General features: G+C 36.6%; 1 protein-coding gene across 10 annotated transcripts in view; it reads right to left on the reverse strand.

Annotated features, from left to right (window-relative positions):
* Positions 1–21,087, reverse strand: part of wge (winged eye) — a 257,480-nt gene that overhangs the window by 20,776 nt on the left and 215,617 nt on the right. For 9 of the 10 annotated variants that reach the window (XM_070084546.1, XM_070084549.1, XM_070084547.1 and 6 more), the window contains one exon: positions 14,830–14,964. The exons of the other annotated variant lie outside the window; for it this stretch is intronic. In XM_070084546.1, coding sequence (XP_069940647.1) covers positions 14,830–14,964 — 135 coding nt within the window. The remainder of the gene's footprint in view (positions 1–14,829; positions 14,965–21,087) is intronic. 10 annotated transcript variants of the gene reach the window in all.

Here is a 21,087-nt window from a genome sequence, read left to right on the forward strand (position 1 = left end):
TCCAAGTACAGGAGGGCCCTGCTTATACAGTAGGTAAAGCAAAAAATCAGTGTAAAGTGAAACATAACTTTTTTTCAATTTCAAATACATATAAAAGCCTGATAACATGTTTACACTATCATATATTAAGTGAGCAACAGAGCTAGGCCTAAAAAATGCATATACAGTGGACCCCCGGTTAATGATATTTTTTCATTCCAGAAGTATGTTCAGGTGCCAGTACTGACCGAATTGGTTCCCATAAGGAATATTGTGAAGTAGATTAGTCCATTTCAGACCCCCAAACATACACGTACAAACGCACTTACATAAATACACTTACATAATTGGTCGCATTGGGAGGTGATCGTTAAGCGGGGGTCCACTGTATAGTATACATATTACCTACCTGAAAATATTTTCAGCCTTAACTTATAGTGAGTGGTGAATATTTTTATTGTAGGAAGGCTTAATAAATGAAGAATGGGTATAACTGAAAACCACTGTATTAGTGAAATGCTGTAAAGCAAAGCATTGTAAAGTGGGGCCCTCCTGTATTTTCAAATTTTTGGCCTACATGGATAAAATTCTTTGTCTACACAGATGCCTCAATGCACCGACCACCTACTTCAATTCTATGGTTCACCTCATAAACCACTCAGACACAAACAATCACAAGAGAATATCAAACTTCCCAATACTGTCAAAAAAAAATTGAAAAATACAGGAGGGCCCCCTTTTACAATACTTCACTTTAGAGTGTTTCGCTAACGCAGCGGTTTTCAATTATACACATTCTTCATTTACTTAGACCTCCTACAATAAATCTATTCACCACTTTCTATAAGCTAGGGACGAAAATATTTTGAGTAATGTGTGTGCAGTATGTGCATTTTTTACACCTAGCTCTATTGCTCACTTAATATATGATAGTGTAAATATGTTATCAGGCTTTTATATGCATTTAAAAGTGAAAATAAAAAGGGGTTACATTTCACTTTACAGCAGTAGCCTGGAACCTAACCTGCTGTATAAGTGAGGCCCTCCTATACATAAATGTATACTGTATAACTAAATAACATATTTCATCCATGCCAGTATTCTCTGTAAGGATTACAATGCTGAGTTTACAGAATTTGGTTATTGTGTGGTTTACATGTAGTAAAATAATAATTACAGAGTGTACCACTAGAACACCTAGCATGGCTAGGCATTTCAAAAGGGCAGACTTAGATTAAATCTTAAGTTTAAAATATTACAAAATTATGAGGTAAGTTGGTATTATGGCTAAGTGACTAAATACTAGTTTGTGAGTTTAGCAATGTGAATGCTTTTGTTTTGGCACTATATGGATTCAGACTCCAAGTGCACAAATGATCCCATAATAAATATATTAAATATTCTACTACATAACTTGCACAGCACTTCATAAAAATGACTGAGATGTTACTGATACTATTTCATCCAATCTTGGATACAGACACCTGCATATAACCTGATTATTCCCTATACGCTGTGTAACCCCTTAGAGGTTAGTGCCCCTCAAGAATATTATAATAATAAAAATAATAATAATAATAAAAACAAATGATTAATTTTGGCCCTTGTCACCTATCTGTCCTTTATATCAGTGACTTATTCTAATTAGGACACAACAACTTGAGTCAATACATACTTTTTGCTGAGGACACACATTATATCTCCTCAACTCAAATTTTGACTCAACTGTCTTAACCCATAAACGGTCCAAGCAGATCTACGTTCACATGTGTAGTGCTACAAAAGTAGATCTACTTTTTTTTACATATTTTCAAATAGTATAACAAAAAAAAAAAAAGTAGATCAAAGTTTTTTTTACACATTTTCAAATGTAAAAAAACAAAAAGATCTACTTTTTTTACATATGTACTTTCAAATGTTGAAAAAACGGGATATTGGCAGTTTGGAGGGATATGTTGTGTATCTTTATACGTATATGCTTCTAAGCTGTTGTATTCTGAGCACCTCTGCAAAAGCAGTGATAATGTGTGAGTGTGGTGAAAGTGTTGAATGATGATGAAAGTATTTTCTTTTTGGGGATTTTCTTTCTTTTTTGGGTCACCCTGCCTCGGTGGGAGACGACCGACTTGTTGAAAAAAAAAAAAAAAAAAATAACTCATGCAGAATTTGTCAGTCTTAAAACCAGTGGATAGGATACAGATTTGTTATGTATATACAAGGGTATCCCAAGAGTTAAACTGTATTGTGTCACTGAAGGAAAACAACTGGAATGCACTCTCTCTTATTTAAATATCCACAAAACATTTGCACTATAGTCAGTATGTTTGGCTCTTAATGGCATTCAATTTAAATAGTAAATGAATTAATTGTACAAAGTATATTTTCCCTATGGGTTCAGACTTCTGGGACACCCTACTGTACTCTACCTTGAGTTACACAACTTACCTTGCACAGTAAAGTACAGTATGTCACACTTGCATATTCATATCTCACATGTGATGTATGTGCATACAGAACAACAGTCACAAATCATCCCAAAACAATTATCATACAGCAAAAGTCAGACATCAGAATCATATCAAAGTCTAACACACACCCTACTTAACCTAACCTAACCTTACTAAACATACAAGCCATTTATACATTCCAGCATTTATTACTATACACCCTCAGCACCCATAGACATAACAAGACTGCTGATGACAAGACTGTATGACTGGTTAGCAAGACCAGGTAGGACTGTTAAAAGCATGAATAAGCAAAAGCATGGAAAGTCATTCAATGGACAGTCAGAGACTAGTGTAGTTACCAACAAACCCTGATAAGTTTTTCTCATATTTGGGCAAAATGTAATCATATATGCTAACTGACCAACAAAAGGGTTGGTTTGTTAAGTTTAAGACCTAATGACTATGTGAGGGTTATTACAACAGCAAGTACGCTTTAAATCCTTGAAATATGCAGAAGATTAACATCTCAGTGCATATCCCATGGGAGGATGGTTAGGGCACTGTTATTGTTAATGGTTTAACCCTTTGACCGTTTCAGTCGTATATATACGTCTTATGAGCCACCGTGTTTGACATATTTTTTTTTTTTTTTCAACAAGTCGGTCGTCTCCCACCGAGGCAGGGTGACATATATATACTCATAAATTCTAGCGGCTTGAAATCAAGCAGGAGAAAACTGGTAGGCCCACATGTGAGAGAATGGGTCTGTGTGGTCAGTGCGCACCATATAAAAAAATCCTGGAGCACGCAGTGCATAATGAGAAAAAAAAAACTGACCGTTTTTTTAATTAAAATGCCAACTTTGTGGTCAATTTTCATACAGTATTTATGGTTGTATTCTCGTTTTCTTGGTCTCATTTGATAGAATGGAAAACATATTATAGAAATAGAGGTGATTCTGATTGGTTTCCCTATGAAAAGAACCTGGAAATGGAGCTCAAAGTAGGGGAAATGTTTGATATTTGCCAATGTTGAGAAGTAAACAACTGATGTCATTGTCCAATAAATGTCCAACTAGCCATTCTAATATGCAGTCATGAATGGGTTGACATTATTTGTGCAATTATTACAGTATTGCAGTAATCTGCATAACAGTAAATCTTCTATTTTTTGTTTGAATAAAAAGTCAAAATAGAAAGCAAGAGTAATATCAGAGGGGCCTGGAGACGTGACTGATGAACAAAGAAAATGTTATTTTAGAGCCAGGAATGTCTGCACTGTTCATTCTGGACCTTATTTTGAAATTGTCATATTTTTTTAATTTTCATGAAATTGGCCAAATTGCAAATTTCTGACCATGTTATTGGGTAGTTGAAATAGGTAAATGGGCAGTTTCTTGTACTCAATCGATAGAAAAACAGAGTTCTAAAGAAATAGCTATGAGTTTGGTTGACTGGAACAATGGAATTAGCCGAAAATAGGGCTCAAAGTGGGTGAAATCGCCGATTTGTAAATATCGCTGAGGTCGCTAACTTTGCGAGACCGTAATTCCATCAGTTTTTCATCAAATTTCGTTCTTTTGGTGTCATTACAATTGGGAAAAGATTCTCTATCATTTCATAAGAATTTTTTTTTTTTTTTTTTAAATTTTGCGACACCAGGAGACACCTCAGGATTGGGGGTTGTGACAGTCAAGGGGTTAAGGGTCATCCCACAAAAGTAGTAAAAATACTTTTATTCTGCTGTCACAAAATACAGTGGACCCCCGCATACCGTTGGCATCACAACGTTAAATCCGCATAGCGATACATTTTATCACTAAAATTTTGCCTCGCATAGCACTAAAAAACTTGCTCAACACTATTCGTCCGAGACGCGTCTATGTGAGGCCTGAGCCAGCCTCACATGTTCCGCCGGTGGCAATGTTTACAAGCCAGCCTCCGCGGTAACATCCAAGCATACAATCGGAGCATTTCGTATTATTACAGCATTTTTGGTGATTTTATCTGCAAAATAAGTGACCATGGGCCCCAAGAAAGCTTCTAGTGCCAACCCTGTGGTAAAAAGGGTGAGAAATATTATCGAAATACTGTGGTACCATGATCAACTGCTGATGCTGCTGCTGCTGTAGCACTGTCAGCTGCTGCTGCTGTAGCACCATCAGCTGCTGCTGCTGCTGTACCACCGTCAGCTGCTGCTGCTGCTGTAGTACCGTCTGCTGCTGCTGTAGCACCGTCTGCTGCTGCTGTAGCACTGTCAGCTGCTGCTGCTGCTACACTGTCAGCTGCTGCTGCTGCTGTAGCACTGTCAGCTGCTGCTGCTGCTGTAGCACCATCAGCTGCTGCTGCTGCTGTACCACCGTCAGCTGCTGCTGCTGCTGTAGTACCGTCTGCTGCTGCTGTAGCACCATCTGCTGCTGCTGTAGCACTGTCAGCTGCTGCTGCTGCACTGTCAGCTGCTGCTGCTGCACTGTCAGCTGCTGCTGCTGTAGCACTGTCAGCTGCTGCTGCTGCTGTAGCACCGTCAGCTGCTGCTGTAGTACCGTCTGCTGCTGCTGTAGCACCGTCTGCTGCTGCTGTAGCACTGTCAGCTGCTGCTGCTGCTGCTGTAGCACCGTTGTTGGTGTGGCTTATTGAGAATACCAAGAAACAATTAACCCCAGAGGGTTAGCCACCCAGGATAACCCAAAAAAGTCAGTGTCATCGAAGACTGTCTAACTTATTTCCATTGGGATCCTTAATCTTGTCTCCCAGGATGCAACCCACACCAGTCGACTAACACCCAGGTGAACAGGGAAAAATGCCTGGAACTAGTGCTCATATTGGTGAATTTAAAGACAGCAAAGGTTGGTTTGAGAGATTTAAGAATTGTAGTGGCATACACAGTGTGATAAGGCATGTTCTGGAAGAAAATGCCAAACAGGACCTACAGTACTCAGGAGGAAAAGGCACTCCCAGGACACCGTGTCTCAGTCATTGCTGCATCTTCAATAAAGGTAAGTGTCATTTATTCTTCATTTAGTAGAGTAGTACATGCACAATATATATTGTGCATGTACTACTCTACTATTGTGCATGTATCCTTCTCTTTGTGTGTAGGAAAATGTATATTTCATGTGGTAAAATTTTTTTTTTCATACTTTTGGGTGTCTTGCACGGATTAATTTGATTTCCATTATTTCTTATGGGGAAAATTCATTCGCATAACGATAATTTCGCATAACAATGAGCTCTCAGGAACGGATTAATATCGTTATACGGGGGTCCACTGTATTTTGAAAAAAAAAAAAAAAAAAAAAAAAAATCTTATGAAATGATAGAGAATCTTTTCCTGATGGTAATGATACCAAAAGTACAAAATTTGATGAAAAACTTACGGAATTACGCTCTCACGAAGTTAGCAACCTCGGCGATATTTACAAATTGGTGATTTCACCCACTTTGATCCCTATTTTCGGCTAATTCAATCGTTCCAGTCGACCAAACTCATAGCTATTTCTTTAGAACTCCATTTGTTCTATCGATATAGTACAAGAAACTGGCCATTTACTGATTTCAACTACCCAATAAAGTAGTGAGAAATTGGCAATTTGGCCAATTTCATGCAAATTAAAAAATATGCCAATTTCAAAATAGGGTCCAGAATAAACAATGCAGACATTCCTGGCTCTAAAATAAAAATTTTTTTGTTTATCAGTCACATCTCCAGGCCCCCCTGATATTACTCTTGCTTTCTATTTTGAATTTTTATTCAAACAAAAAAATATAAGATTTACTGTTATGCAGACTACTGCAACTGTATAAATAATGTCAACCCATTCATGACTGCATATTAGAATGGTTAGTTGGACATTTATTGGACAATGACTTCATTTGTTTACTCTTGAACATCGACAAAAATCAAACATTTCCCCTACTTTGAGCTCCATTTCAAGGTCCTTTTCATATTAAAACCAATCAAAATCACCTCCATTTCTATAATATGTTTTCCATTCTATCAAATGTGACTATGAAAACGAGAGTATAACCATAAAAACTATACGAAAATACACCTCAAAGTCGGTGTTTTAATCCAAAAACACGATCTGAGTTTTTTTTTCTCATTATGCACTGCATGCTTCAGGATTTCTTTTATACTGCGCACACTGACCACAGACCCATTTTCTCACATGTGGGCCTACCAGCTTTCTCCCGCTTAATTTGAGGCCGCTAGAATTTTTGAGTACAGTAGACCCCCGGTTAACGATATTTTTTCACTCCAGAAGTATGTTCAGGTGCCAGTACTGACCGAATTTGTTCCCATAAGGAATATTGTGAAGTAGATTAGTCCATTTCAGACCCCCAAACATACACGTACAAACGCACTTACATAAATACACTTACATAATTGGTCGCATTCGGAGGTAATCGTTATGCGGGGGTCCACTGTATATATACATCAAACACATTGGCTCATAAGACGTATATATACAACCGAAACAGTCAAAGGGTTAATAAAATATGTATATATTTTCAGAGATGATGCTTTTACTTTATGCACACGTGCACTACTATTTCGTTATGTGGCAATCTACAAGGTAAGTTGAAACAACAACAATAATCATCTAACAGGATGTCAGTAAGAAACTGATCTCAACTTACACACATTTAATTTGTAGTTTATTTACTTTCCTCATAAAAAAATATACAGGTCTCCCTCAACATTCGCGAGGGTTAGGGGATCAAGAGCCTCGCGAATGTTGAAAAACCGTGAATGTTTGGTGCCCCAATATATTGTAGGGAAATATATTACAATACTGCTTCCTTAACTTGTTGAACCATGAATAATCATAAAATACATGAGAACGTCATAAATTGTACTAAATATATACATGTTATGCTTTAATAATGTATGTTATTTAATAACATGTATGTTAATAACATGTATGTTATTAAATACCACAGACTCCACCACTGCGAGTCCCTACTACCCTCCCTCCGACCCCCGCAACTGGCAGCCAGCCCTCCCACCACTCAGTGTGGTGAGTGTTTTGTTTGTTCATTATTTGCTATTAAACTACAGAATAAATAATGTAAACCCATTCATGACTGCATATTGGAATGGCTATTAGGAAAGGTATTAGACGGTGACATCATGTGTTTACTCTTGAACACAGCAAAGAATCGAACATTTCTGCTATTGCTAATAATAACAATAGTAATAATAATAATAATAATAATAATAATAATAATAATAATAATAATAATAATAATAATAATAATATATATATATAGTCGGACTTGAGTCCTGGAAATGGGAAGTACAATGCCTGCACTTTAAAGGAGGGGTTTGGGATATTGGCAGTTTGGAGGGATATGTTGTGTATCTTTATATGTGTATGCTTCTAGACTGTTGTATTCTGAGCACCTCTGCAAAAACAGTGATAATGTGCGAGTGTGGTGAAAGTGTTGAATGATGATGAAAGTATTTTCTTTTTGGGGATTTTCTTTCTTTTTTGGGTCACCCTGCCTCGGTGGGAGACGGCCGACTTGTTGAAAAAAAAAAAAAAAAAAAAAAAAAATAATAATAATAATAAATACGATATAATTGAAGAAGGAAATTGTACAAAAATACGAGGGAGTGGTTGACACATCGTCAGTGTGACTTTGTTTATGCTGGAGTGAACATTAGTCTCCCTGCTCTTCCAAACATTTCACAATAATTCAGCGGTTGAGGCAGTGGTATTTAATAACATATATGTTATAAATAATAATAGTACATGTTATTATTAATAACATGTATTATTATTAACATGTATGTATTTAATAACATATATGTTATAAATAATAATAGTACATATTATTAATAACATGTATTACGTATTATTAACATGTATGTTATTAAATACCATTGCCTCAATCACTGCCTCTACCACTCCAGTCACACTCAATCTACAAGCACCAAACACAATGAATTATTGTGAAATGTTTGGAAGAGCAGGGAGACTAATGTTCACTCCAGCATAAACAAAGTCACACTGACGATGTGTCAACCACTCCCTCGTATTTTTGTACAATTTCCTTCTTCAATTATATCATTTATTATTATTATTATTATTACTATTGTTATTATTAGCTGTAGCAGAAATGTTTAATTCTTTGCAGTGTTCAAGAGTAAACACATGATGTCACTGTCTAATACCTGTCCGAATAGTCATTTCAATATGCAGTCATGAATGGGTTTACATTATTTATACTGTAGTTTAATAGCAAATAATGAACAAACAAAACACTCATCACACAGTGGTGGGAGGGCTGGCTGCCAGTTGCAGGGGTAGGAGGGAGGGTAGTAGGGACTCGCAGGTGGCAGGAAACTTAAATATGATTTGGCGGCTGGGAATTTGGTGGCTGGGAATTTGGTGGTTGGGAATTTGTGAATGTGTGAAGCCCGTGAAAGTTGAAAATGTGAATGTTGAGGGAGACCTGTATATCGTATATAGAAAACCTGGTATCACTCACTGCTATCTGGAATACTATCATACAATAGTATCTGTGTTACTTTCCTACAGAAACTGGTTATTACTCCATTACTTCCAGAATGTTAATCAACACCATTTTCTAATGGTGTTGATTAACACCATCGACTAGATTTTTGACTAGATATATGTTTGTTGTATAATAGTCAAGATGCTCATTCAAACTGTTAATATTATGTACCTGTTATATTTTTGGTAAGTGCTAAACCCACAGGAGCCATATAGCACCTTGGGAATGGGAATAAATCAGATTCAGTCCAAGGAAATGTATCTCCATTTCCTTGAAACACAGTGCCCTTCACCAACTTCAAGGAACCTCCCTGAAGGTTGCTGGCTCATAATAAATTCCCAGTACATCTTGTTATGCTCCATTTGAATCCACTAATGAATTGTGCATACATCTACATCATGCCCAGTTACAGACAAAAAGGTATACCATTCACCCATCACTGTGCAAACAACAGCTTCACTGCTGCATTGTTCTTTGATGGAATGCAAACGTCACTATAACAAAATGTTTCGAGCTGCTGTCATTCTGACCAATCACCATTCCCTCATGCTGCCTCTTCTTATGGTATCCCAGGTTATTTACAAGCAAGACAATTAAATTTTTGACTTAGATTTCATTTTTACATGGATTTCGGACTTAACGTTGATATATTTTCCCAGGATAATAAATCGCACCTGTAGTTTCTACTCATAACTCTAGAAAGAGTGATACAAGGGTAAAGGCTAAGGAAAAAAAATATTAGATCATACAGCATTACAGATACAAGCCAGAGGTTGTGGCAAACATTCTCCTGCATTAGTAAGGGGTAAGAGATACTGTTTTTACTAAATATTGCGAGAAAGCAAAATTACCGAAGGAAGGTGTTTGGTAAAATATTAAAAGGTTAAAAAATAAAATAAAGAAAAATAGTATATAATATAGTAGATAACTGTAGCAACAAACTCTCCCACCGAGGCAGGGTGACCCAAAAAAGAAACACTTTCACCATCATTCACACAATCACTGTTTTTGCAGAGGTGCCCAGATATGACAGTTTAGATGTCACTCCAAACAGCCAATATCCCAAACAGGAGTTTCCCGGAACTTTGGAATTATTCTTTGAAAAGCAATAACTTTGTTAGTAATCATAAAAATTACTTGATCTGCAATGCATTTACTTGATAACTATATGTACACAACATCATGGTATCAAATTTTTAATAAAGTAGTTTTTATACTGATTTTTCAGTTATTTAATTAACTATTCTAACAGTAACTGGATTTTTTTTCATTTGAAGCATACTATAAAAAGTTGTTGCAAGATTCAACAGATTTAGGTGTATAATCAGACACAGTGTTAATACACAACAATTCCTGACAATGGGTATGATAATGGATACAGTGATGAAATGTAAATATAACTGCATGAAGCAGCCCACATTAACATCAGGATTCAAGAAATGAACAGTATATAAGACTGCAGTTAGAATGATAACAAATTCTCACTACAGGCAACACACTCCACCAATATTCAAAACACTCAACCTACTCACCATACAAAACATCCATACTTATTATTGCACCTATTACATACATAGAACACTTAACTCTGATATTAACCCTCCCCTCAAACATCTCCTTGCCAACCTCAACAGAACACATGACCATAACACAAGGCACAGATCACTCTTTGATGTTCCTCGTGTCCATCTCACGCTATGCAAAAACTCAATGCACATAAAAGGCCCTAAAATCTGGAATTCATTACCTGTAAATATAAAAGAAACACTACCTGTTTATAAATTCAAGTCTCTTCTCAAAGATCACTTACTCACTCAAAACCAAATAAATACTGAATAACTGAACCTTATAAATTGTATATCCTATATGTTACTCACAATTATATCACACAAATGTTAAACCTAGGACCCAATCTAACTTTATTATTTTTTTAAATACACTACCTAACAGAATACTCCATTCGACTGAATGTACAGCAATGCAAGCAACCATATGACCTGTCTTTGTAATACTCATTTGTGCTTTATAGTTATCTGTTTACAATAATGTTTTATCACTGATTTCATCATTGCTTAGTTAATCTTAAGTTAATTTTAAGCCAGCCCGTAATGCTATGCATATAAGTGGCTTTGGCATGCTGCTCTTACCTGTATTTTTTGTACCTCTGTTTGTATGCTTAAATTACTAAATAAATAAATAAATAAATAAATAGTGAAAACACAGCACTATGGTCAATAATGAATAATCATACATGTGCTTCAACTTTCTGTTCAGTAATCATTCCAGTTCTACACATTTTCCAACTCATCAAAGATGAGTTTATTTGAATTTATGTAGGTATTTCAATTATTATGAGTATATTTCTGGGTACTTATTAACATATACATTTTTTAGTGCTGTTCTTTACAAAAATTGTTGATGCTAAATTGCCTCACATCCCAAGAAGTTCAAATGCAGTGTACTACTATATTCATACATTAATTTTTACAAGTTTTTTCATCATATTTTTTTATAATAGTTTTCAGCAGTTTCATGCATTCACAATTTTTAATACATTACATACAGAATGTGTAGTCATTGTCATGTACAGTCTTCTGCAAATATCCTGACTTCATTAACAATAATAATGCTGGTAAAGTAATAATGCTGGTAAAGTAATAATACTGGTAAAGTAATAATACTGGTAAAGTAATAATGCTGGTAAAGTAATAATGCTGGTAAAGTAATAATGCTGGTAAAGTAATAATGCTGGTAAAGTAATAATGCTGGTAAAGTAATAATGCTGGTAAAGTAATAATACTGGTAAAGATAAGGAAATGCCTAAGAATCACTGCAGCATAAACTGTTACTGGCCCTATAAACCCACAAGAAGAAGAAAAGCTTCTGAGTATTTTGGAAAAAAAACTCATTCATTTCGTTGCTAGCACCTATGAGAAGTTGTAAAAAACATTTGTAAACCCAAGTGCTCGACACATTCAGTTTCTCACTATAACCCTACCTTTCCTTGTTATACACTACTTCATATTTTCTTACGAAACTCCATGAAAATCTGCTGAATATTTTCGTACGTCTAAAGCCCAGTTAATATGGCTATGCCATATACAGTGGACCCCCACCTTACGAACGCATCGCCTTACGTTAAATCCGAGATTACGAAGCATTTGAACGCAAAAATTTTGCCTCGCCTCATGATAAAAAACTCCCCTTATGTGATTCGTCCGGGACGCATCCCATATGTGGCCTCAGCTGCCCCGTGGGTGCCGGTGTTTACAAGCCAGCCAGTGCTGTCGCATCTAAGCATACATTCGGTACATTTCATATTATCACAGTGTTTTTAGTGCTTGTAGCTGCAAAATAAGTCACCATGGGCCCCAAGAAAACTTCTAGTGCAAACCCTGTGGTAAAAAGGGTGAAAATTACTATGGAAATGAAGAAAGAGATAATTGCTAAGTACGAAAGTGGAGTGCATGTCTCGGAGCTGGCCAGGTTGTATACCAAACCCCAATCAACCATCGTAGCTACTATCTTGGCCAACAAAATGGCAATCAAGGAAGCTGTTATTGCAAAAGGTGTAAGTTTGTTTTCGAAACAGAGATCGCAAGTGATAGAAGATGTTGAGAGACTGTTATTGGTGTGGATAAACAAAAAACAGATAGCAGGAGATAGCATCTCTCAAGCGATCATATGTGAAAATGCTAGGAAGTTGCATGACGATTTAATTAGAAAAATGCCTGCAACTAGTGGTGATGTGAGTGAATTTAAGGCCAGCAAAGGTTGGTTTGAGAGATTTAAGAATCGTAGTGGCATACATAGTGTGATAAGGCATGGTGAGGCTGCCAGTTCGGACCAAAAAGCGGCTGAAAAATATGTGAAGGAATTCAAGGAGTAAATAGTCAGTGAAGAACTGAAACCTGAACAAGTGTTCAATTGCGACAATACAGGCCTGTTTTGGAAGAAATTGCTAAGCAGGACCTACATTACTCAGGAGGAAAATGCACTCCCAGGACATAAGCCTATGAAAGACAGGCTTACTCTTCTGATGTGTGCTAATGCTAGTGGTGATTGCAAAGTGAAGCCTTTATTGGTGTATCACTCTGAAACTCCCAGAGCATTCAGGCAAAACAATGTCCTCAAGGCTAATTTGTGTGTGCTGTGGAGGGCAAACAGTAAGGCATGAGTCACTAGGGACTTTTTCTATGACTGGTTACACCATGCATTTGCTCCCAATGTGAAAAATTACCTAATGGAAAAGAAATTGGACCTTAAGTGCCTCCTGGTATTAGACAGTGCTCCTGGTCATCCTTCAGACTTGGCAGAGCGACTTTTTGGGGACATGAGCTTCATTAAGGTCAAGTTTTTGCCTCCTAATACCACTCCTCTCCTGCAGCTCATGGACCAGCAGGTCATTTCAAACTTCAAAAAACTCTACACAAAAGCTATGTTTCAAAAGTGCTTTGAAGTGACCGCAGACACTCGATTGACTCTAAGAGAGTTTTGGAAAGATCACTTTAGTATCCTCAGTTGTGTAAACCTTATAGGTAAAGCTTGGAAGAAACTGTGGCCAGAATGTGTTGAAGAAAGGGATTTTGAAGGGTTTGAAGCTAACCCTGAGAAGCGTATGCCCGTTGTGGAATCCATTGTGGCATTGGGGAAGTCCTTGGGGTTGGAGGTTAGTGGGGAGGATGTGGAAGAGTTGGTGGAGGAGGACAATGAAGAACTAACCACTGATGAGCTGCAAGATCATCTTCAACAGCAAGAGGCCAGACCTGAGGAAACTGCTTCAGAGGAGGAGAGAGAGAGAAATTGAGGAAGTTGCCTACTTCAAAGATTAAGGAAGTGTGTGCAAAGTGGGTTGAACTGCACACCTTTGTGGATGAAAATCACCCTGACACAGCTACTGCAAGCCGTGTTGGCAACCTGTACAATGACAATGTTATGGTCCATTTTAGGAAAGTCTTAAAGGAACGGGAGGTACAGAGCTCTATGGACAGATTTGTTGTGTGGCAGAGGTCTAGTGACTCTCAAGCTGGCCCTAGTGGCATTAAAAGAAGAAGGGAAGTAACCCCGGAAAAGGACTTGATACCTCAAGTCCTAATGGAAGGGGATTCCCCTTCTAAACAATAACAACTTCCACACTCTCCCCTCCTCCCATCCTATCAATCATCACCAGATCTTCAATAAAGGTAAGTGTCATGTATTCTATTCTTAGTAGAGTAGTAATTGTGCATGTCTTCTTCAGTTTGAGTGTATTAAAATTAATATTTCATGTTGTAAAAAAAAAATTTTTTTCATACTTTAGGGTGTCAGGAACAGATTAATTTGATTTCCTTTATTTCTTACGGGGAAAATTATTTCGCCTTACGATTAGTTCTCAGGAACGGATTGATATTGTAAGGCGGGGGTCCACTGTATTATGGTCAAGAGACTTTAAAAGAATATTCCAGATACAATACTGTAAAAAAGTCTAAGGTGTTGCATAAAAGTCTATAGTACTGTAGTAAAATCATGGTATCTGTATCTGCTAAGCTCTCAATTCCAATGCACTCAGATACAATATATTTTATCATATTGTAGTGTATTTTCCTCTCATTTTTCATAGAAAGGAAAATTAGGAATTTCGGAATTATTCTGAAAGCAAAGTTGCTTTTCTGAATTTGGAGAAATTTGTAATAAAGAGTTCCAAGTACGTATGAGAGATATTACAGTATTTATAACAAAACAAATCAGATAACCCAATGGGAAAAATCCAATTTCTTCAATTATATGAAATTGAAAGAAAGTTTATAACAATACAAAATACAGTACTGTATCTATAAATATAACACTGCAGATACCATGTACAATATATAGCTTTTGTTCTTTTTTAATTTACTTACCAAGTATTGGAAACTCTGGAGGTAGAAGGCGAATATCATCCACATGGATCTTACCAGCATCACCATCATCAAACTCTACATTCACTAAATTGTGGTTGGCTTCGTGTGCTGGAGACGTAGACGCAGCTATTGAACCTGTGGCCAATTTTACAAGGATATTTATCTAGTACTCTTTAATTTCTTCTGTAAAACATTCTGCTGTAGTTAATGATAATATTATGTACCTATTGAGAAAGGAAAGCCCACATGAAACAAAAATGAGGAAGCATGGTAGTCTGCATATTTCAATCCCCAGCTGAGGTCCTCTTCAGCTGAATACCTTGGTTAGGGGTAGAAATATAGACTATGATTCTTCTTCATTTCTGTCTCACGTGGGATTTTCTCTCTCACTGATCAGTGTACATTACATTTTTTTGCACCAACATGTCCCTACCATACTCATTCATTTCCATTATTTTATTAATTTTTCAGTTTTGTGAGAAAAGCAATAATAATTCCCACACATTAACTATGCAAATAAATGCACATTACATGTGAAAAATGTGTGCTAATAAGATGAATGGCTGAGCATTGCTTTGAGTAAAATGATGTGCTTAGACAAAATAAAACTAAAGTGCCAACAAATAGAAGAATGGAAGGTAAGATAATCAGCATTAAGTTTATGAATTCTTATTATGGATTCTTATTATTACTATTAAAGACAGGCACTAAACCAGCAGAGGTCATACAGCATCTAAGGAATTGGAGGTAATTAGACAGAGTCCCTCGGTGGGAGACGGCCGACTTGTTGAAAAAAAAAAAAATGAAGAAAATGATAAATATAAATTCTGGATTAATGACACTACAATTATAGGGGTTGCCTTGATTCTGGTTAAGACTGCCTGATCCAAGGAATTGGAGGAACCCTTCCCTTCCTTAGATGAAACCTGATTACCTCCCAATCCCCAAGCAGTGTATGACCCTTAGATATTGTGCTTTCCCATAAATTTAATAATACTCCAGATTAATGTGGGTGTGAGTGTAGGCATATGTTATTCAAATAAAGGCCACTTAGGGCTACATTCAACAGAAGGGCCACTTAGGAATATGAAGAACAGAACGACACAATACCATGACTGGAACAATACACAAATAACAGGTTATTTGTGTTAGAGCTATGCTCCAACAGGAGGGCCACTTAGGGCTATGCTCCAAGAGGAGGGTCACTTAGGGCTATCTTTCCATTAAGATATACCTGCTCTCAGTGCATGAAACCAATCAGAAAAGTTGTTCTATAGTTACTACACAAAAACCAGTTTATATAAGTAGGAATTAGGATAAACTTTTTTTTGAATGTTTGAAACTAAGAAGAAGAGGCTTTCAAAAGTTATTGCACTCATTCTAGGTAACTTGGAAAGGGCTCTTTAACACTGACCAAACTGCACCTCCACAATTTCCCTGATACAATGAACCATTGTTAAAAAACTGAAGCCAAATGGATAAAGCATTCTGAAGCTATAAACAAAAGTTAGGAGACGAAAAAAAAAAATCAGGCAACCACCTAAAAGTCCCCTTTTTGGGATACCTAATGATTAAAATATACTGAAATGGGTGAGAGAAGACTCTGGTAGGAAAGTATCAGACCTCGCAGTAGTTCTCAGCATAAGCAGACTAATCAAAGGTTCAGGTACAGTGAAAGAAGAACTAAGAAAATGAGAAAATAATAAGAAGTAGGAGTTTAATAAAGAAAGGATAAGAAAGCAGTACACCTGTGCTGAGCTTAATTCAAGTATTGCATTATCTGTCAGACCATCCATTTATGTTTCTAACTTCATCCCAATGATTAATTTGTCAAAAAAAAAAAAAAAAAGTTTTTGGACTAGGTGGTCAGTCTTTGGAAGCAAGAACATCTACTCTTGAATATTTTTTCTATTAGCTGAAAATAATTGAAGAGGGGTGGCTACATATTGCACTAAGCATACCATATACATGAAATGGAGAAACCATATTTTTTTCTTATGAAATGTTGGAGAAAAAAAAATGTCTAATAATTTACTTTCAATTCTGGCTGCATTTTGAAGGAACAGCACTGTGGTATCCACAGGTAGCTGGTGCATGCACAGTATAAGTACCTGTAAACTTTTGGGGTGGTGCATAATTCTTGAAATATGTCTGAATCCATTAAGTACTATATTGTTTTCTTGGGAGTATATATTCTCACAAGCTCTTTATTTTAATAATACATTTTTTATTGGTGTACTGCATTAGAAAAAACACATTCACAAATTCTTACTAAATGTTTGAACCATGCTATTTACTCCAAATTCTCATCTATCAGAATTTCACTAGAAATACTACATGTTATCATGAACACTGTCATAGATTCTCACTTTGTCTATTACCAACCCAGTACACCACTTTCTGGCTGCCATGGTTAAACATGTTACCATGTTACTTTGGAATGAGGTGTTGCATTGTGCTGTTTGAAGCACAGCAATACAAAGTGACACAAACTCACATAGCATCAAAATATATAAATTATAAAACTACAAACATAAAATATTTGTTAATGAATTTTATTGGCAATGACCCTTTCACTGTCGTCACCCCTGAAATTATAAGTGTTGACAGTGCCGCAATTTTTCTGGGTTTTTTTCTTAAAGGTGATGATAACAAAAAAGGAAAATTTGATGGGAACTTATAGAAATACACAAGCACAGAGTTGGCAGTCTGGGGTAAACTTATGCATCGATAATTTCAACCACTTTGAGTCCTATTTCAGACTATTTCCAATGCTCAGTTCAGCCCAATTCCTAGATATTAGTATGCAATCCATTCTATTGTCTGATCACAAGAAACTGTCCATTCATTTATCAGAACAACTCTACATGTGCACAGAAGTTGGTAATTTGGCCAAATTTACACAAAATTCCAAAACACTTAAGATAAGGTCAAAAACATTGGTAGATGGCATGTCTGAAGGCACAAAAAATTGTGCATACTAGTACATCAGACACAGTCATCACCTGCATACTTGTACACTGGAGACAGTTTAAAGGCTACTATGAACATATTGAGTCTTGATATAAAAATACTGGTTCTACTGATACCCTTATATATTCCTCTTTTCTTCCTCATACGTTTTAGCCTCTTAATCATCCATCTGGGATCATTTTTCTTTCAAATAGAGTTAGAGCTAAAGAAGGAGTAGCAATAATGTTGAAGGATAAGCTATCGCAGGAAAAGAGTATACATGTAAATGTTTAATTCAAGGATTATGTGGGGTAAATTAAGGCTGGATGTGAAAAGTGGGTTATAGTAAGTGTATATGCACCTGGAGAAGAGAGAAGTGTAGAGGAGAGAGAGAGAGGTTTTGGGAATTGCTGAGTGAGTGTGTGGGGAGTTTTGAACTGAGTGTGTGAGTACTTGTGGTTGGGAATTTCAATGCTAAAGTGGGTAAAAATGTTGTGGAGGGAGTAGTAACTAAATTTGGGGTGCCAGGGATAAATGAAAATGAGGAGCCTTTAATTGAGCTATGTGTAGAAAGAGGTTTGGTAATAAGTAATACATATTTTATGAAAAAGAAGATAAATAAATATACAAGGTATGATATAGCACGTAATGAAAGTATATGTAGTTTGTTAAATTATATACTGGTGGATAAAAGGTTGATGGGTAGGCTTCAGGATATACATGTTTATAGAGGGGCAACTGATATATCAGATCATTATTTAGTTGTAGCTAAAGTTAGAGTAAGAGGTGAATGGGACAAAAGGAAAATGGCAACAATAAGTAAGAGAGAGGTGAAAGTGTATAAACTAAGGGAGGAAGAAGCTCGGGTGAGATATAAGCAACTATTGGCAGAAAGGTAGGCTACTGCAAGTATGAGTAGTGGGGGTGGAGGGTGGGGGGGGGGGGGGTTGAAGTGGGTTTGTACTTTTAAAAATGCAGTATTAGAATGTGGAGCAGAAGTTTATGGCTATAGGAGGGTGAGTGTAGGAGGGAAGAGGAGTGATTGGTGGAATGATGAAGTAAAGGGTGTGATAAAAGAGAAAAAGGTAGCTTATGAGAGGTTTTTACAAAGCAGAAGTGTTATAAGAAAAGCAGAGTATATGGACAGTAAAAGAAAGGTGAAGAGAGTGGTGAGAGAGTGCAAAAGGAGAGCAGATGATAGAGTGGAGAGGCACTGTCAAGAAATTTTAATGAAAATAAGAAAAAATTTTGGAGTGAGTTAAACAAGTTAAGAAAGCCTAGGGAATGTATGGATTTGTCAGTTAAAAACAGAGTAGGGGAGTTAGTAGATGGGGAGATGGAGGTATTGGGTAAATGACAAGAATATTTTGAGGAACTTTTAAATGTCAACGAAGAAAGGTAGGCGGTAATTTCATGTACTGGCCAGGGAGGTATACCATCTTTTAGGAGTGAAGAAGAGCAGGATGTGAGTGTGGGGGAGGTGCGTGAGGCATTATGTAGACTGAAAGGGGGGTAAAGCAGCTGAACTGATGGGATCATGACAGAAATGTTAAAAGCAGGGGAGGATATAGTGTTGGAGTGGTTGGTATTTTTGTTTAATAAATGTATGAAAGAGGGGAAGGTACCTAGGGATTGGCAGAGAGCATGTACATAAAGGGAAGGGGGACAAAAGAGATTGTAGAAATTATAGAGGAATAAGTTTACTGAGTCTAGTAACCCCTTCTCCTGTATAAATTACTAAATTTAAAAAAGAGAAACTTTTGTTTTTCTTTTTGGGCCACCCTGCCTCGGCGGGATACGGCCGGTTTGTTGAAAGAAGAAAAGTTTACTGAGCATGTCAGGAAAAGTGTATGGTAGGGTTATTACTGAAAGAATTAGAAGCAAGACAGAATGTAGGATTGCGGATGAGCAAGGAGGTTTTAGAGTGGGTAGGGGATGTGTAGATCAAGTGTTTACATTGAAGCATATATGTGAACAGTATTTAGATAAAGGTAGGGAAGTTTTCATTGCATTTATGGATTTAGAAAAGGCATATGACAGAGTGGATAGGGAGCAATGTGGCAGATGTTACAAGTAAAGAGTTTTTATGAGGATAGAGAAGCTCAGGTTAGGGTGTGTAGAAGAGAGAGAGACTACCTCCTGGTAAAACTAGGTCTTAGACAGGGATGTGTAATGTCACCATGGTTGTTTAATATATTTATAGATGGGGTTGTAAAAGAAGTAAATGCTAGGGTGTTCAGGAGAGGGGTGGGATTAAATTATGGGGAATCAAATACAAAATGGGAATTGACACAGTTACTTTTTGCTGATGATACTGTGCTTATGGGAGATTCTAAAGAAAAGAACTATCCAGTAAATCAAGCAGGCTATTACCTCTAGCTGGTTCTGTCACTAGCTGCTTTAAAATGCAATCCTGCACAACTTCTAGGAAGTTGCTGGACTCTAGGTGTCAGTCAACTTGGCTGAAATTAAAATCTCCAAATGTACATTACATTTTTGTGCCTGACTTTTTAAGTTTGGGGTCTGCACCCAGACAGATTCTCTAACCGTTCCTTCAGCCTTCATATCTGGTTTTACCGAGCAATTCTAGCTTTCTTGGAAATAATATAACACTAATCATCCTACCCCTTCCAGTTAATTCTATGAATGGAGAAGAACTTAAATCCCTGAATATGGCACTCTGTTGGCATGTCTCAACTTCAAATTAAACCACATCTCAATTATTACAACAGCCAATGTTTCCTGCACATGCAACCAATCTCAACTTGTTAAGAAAATCTTTCTCTGTATCTTCTCCCTGTCTATCTTTGCCTTTCCACTCCTTTTGATATTATCATTTTCTAAATATTGTACTTTACTCTCCTGATAACTGCTATTGCCAGACTTCACAGTGCAATAATTTCTTCTCATTGCACACACACATACCCATATCTTTAAACAATTTTGATTTAAAGCTACCACAACTGAAGGACAACAATATTAGTTGACTATATAAGGCATCTTACATATGAAGAAAGATTGAGAGCTCTGAACCTACACTCTTCTGAAATGTGTAGAATGAGGAGAAATATGACTGAAGTATAAAACCAAACGGCAGGCTTAAACAATGGTAATATAAATAGGGTGCTAAGAATATCTAACCAAGAAAGATATTTACACAAGTTATACTGCAGCCCTTTTTACCTAAAGCAACAGTTTAAAAAAAATTATTTGGTAAATTTGTACAGTATATGTTTTGAATGTAACTCAAATTTTCCTGTATGTTCTTCACTTCATGTAGCACTATTTTATTTTATGCACCAAGTT

Source organism: Cherax quadricarinatus, chromosome 13 (genome assembly GCF_038502225.1).
Source record: "Cherax quadricarinatus isolate ZL_2023a chromosome 13, ASM3850222v1, whole genome shotgun sequence".
NCBI classification, from domain to species: Eukaryota; Metazoa; Arthropoda; class Malacostraca; order Decapoda; family Parastacidae; genus Cherax; species Cherax quadricarinatus.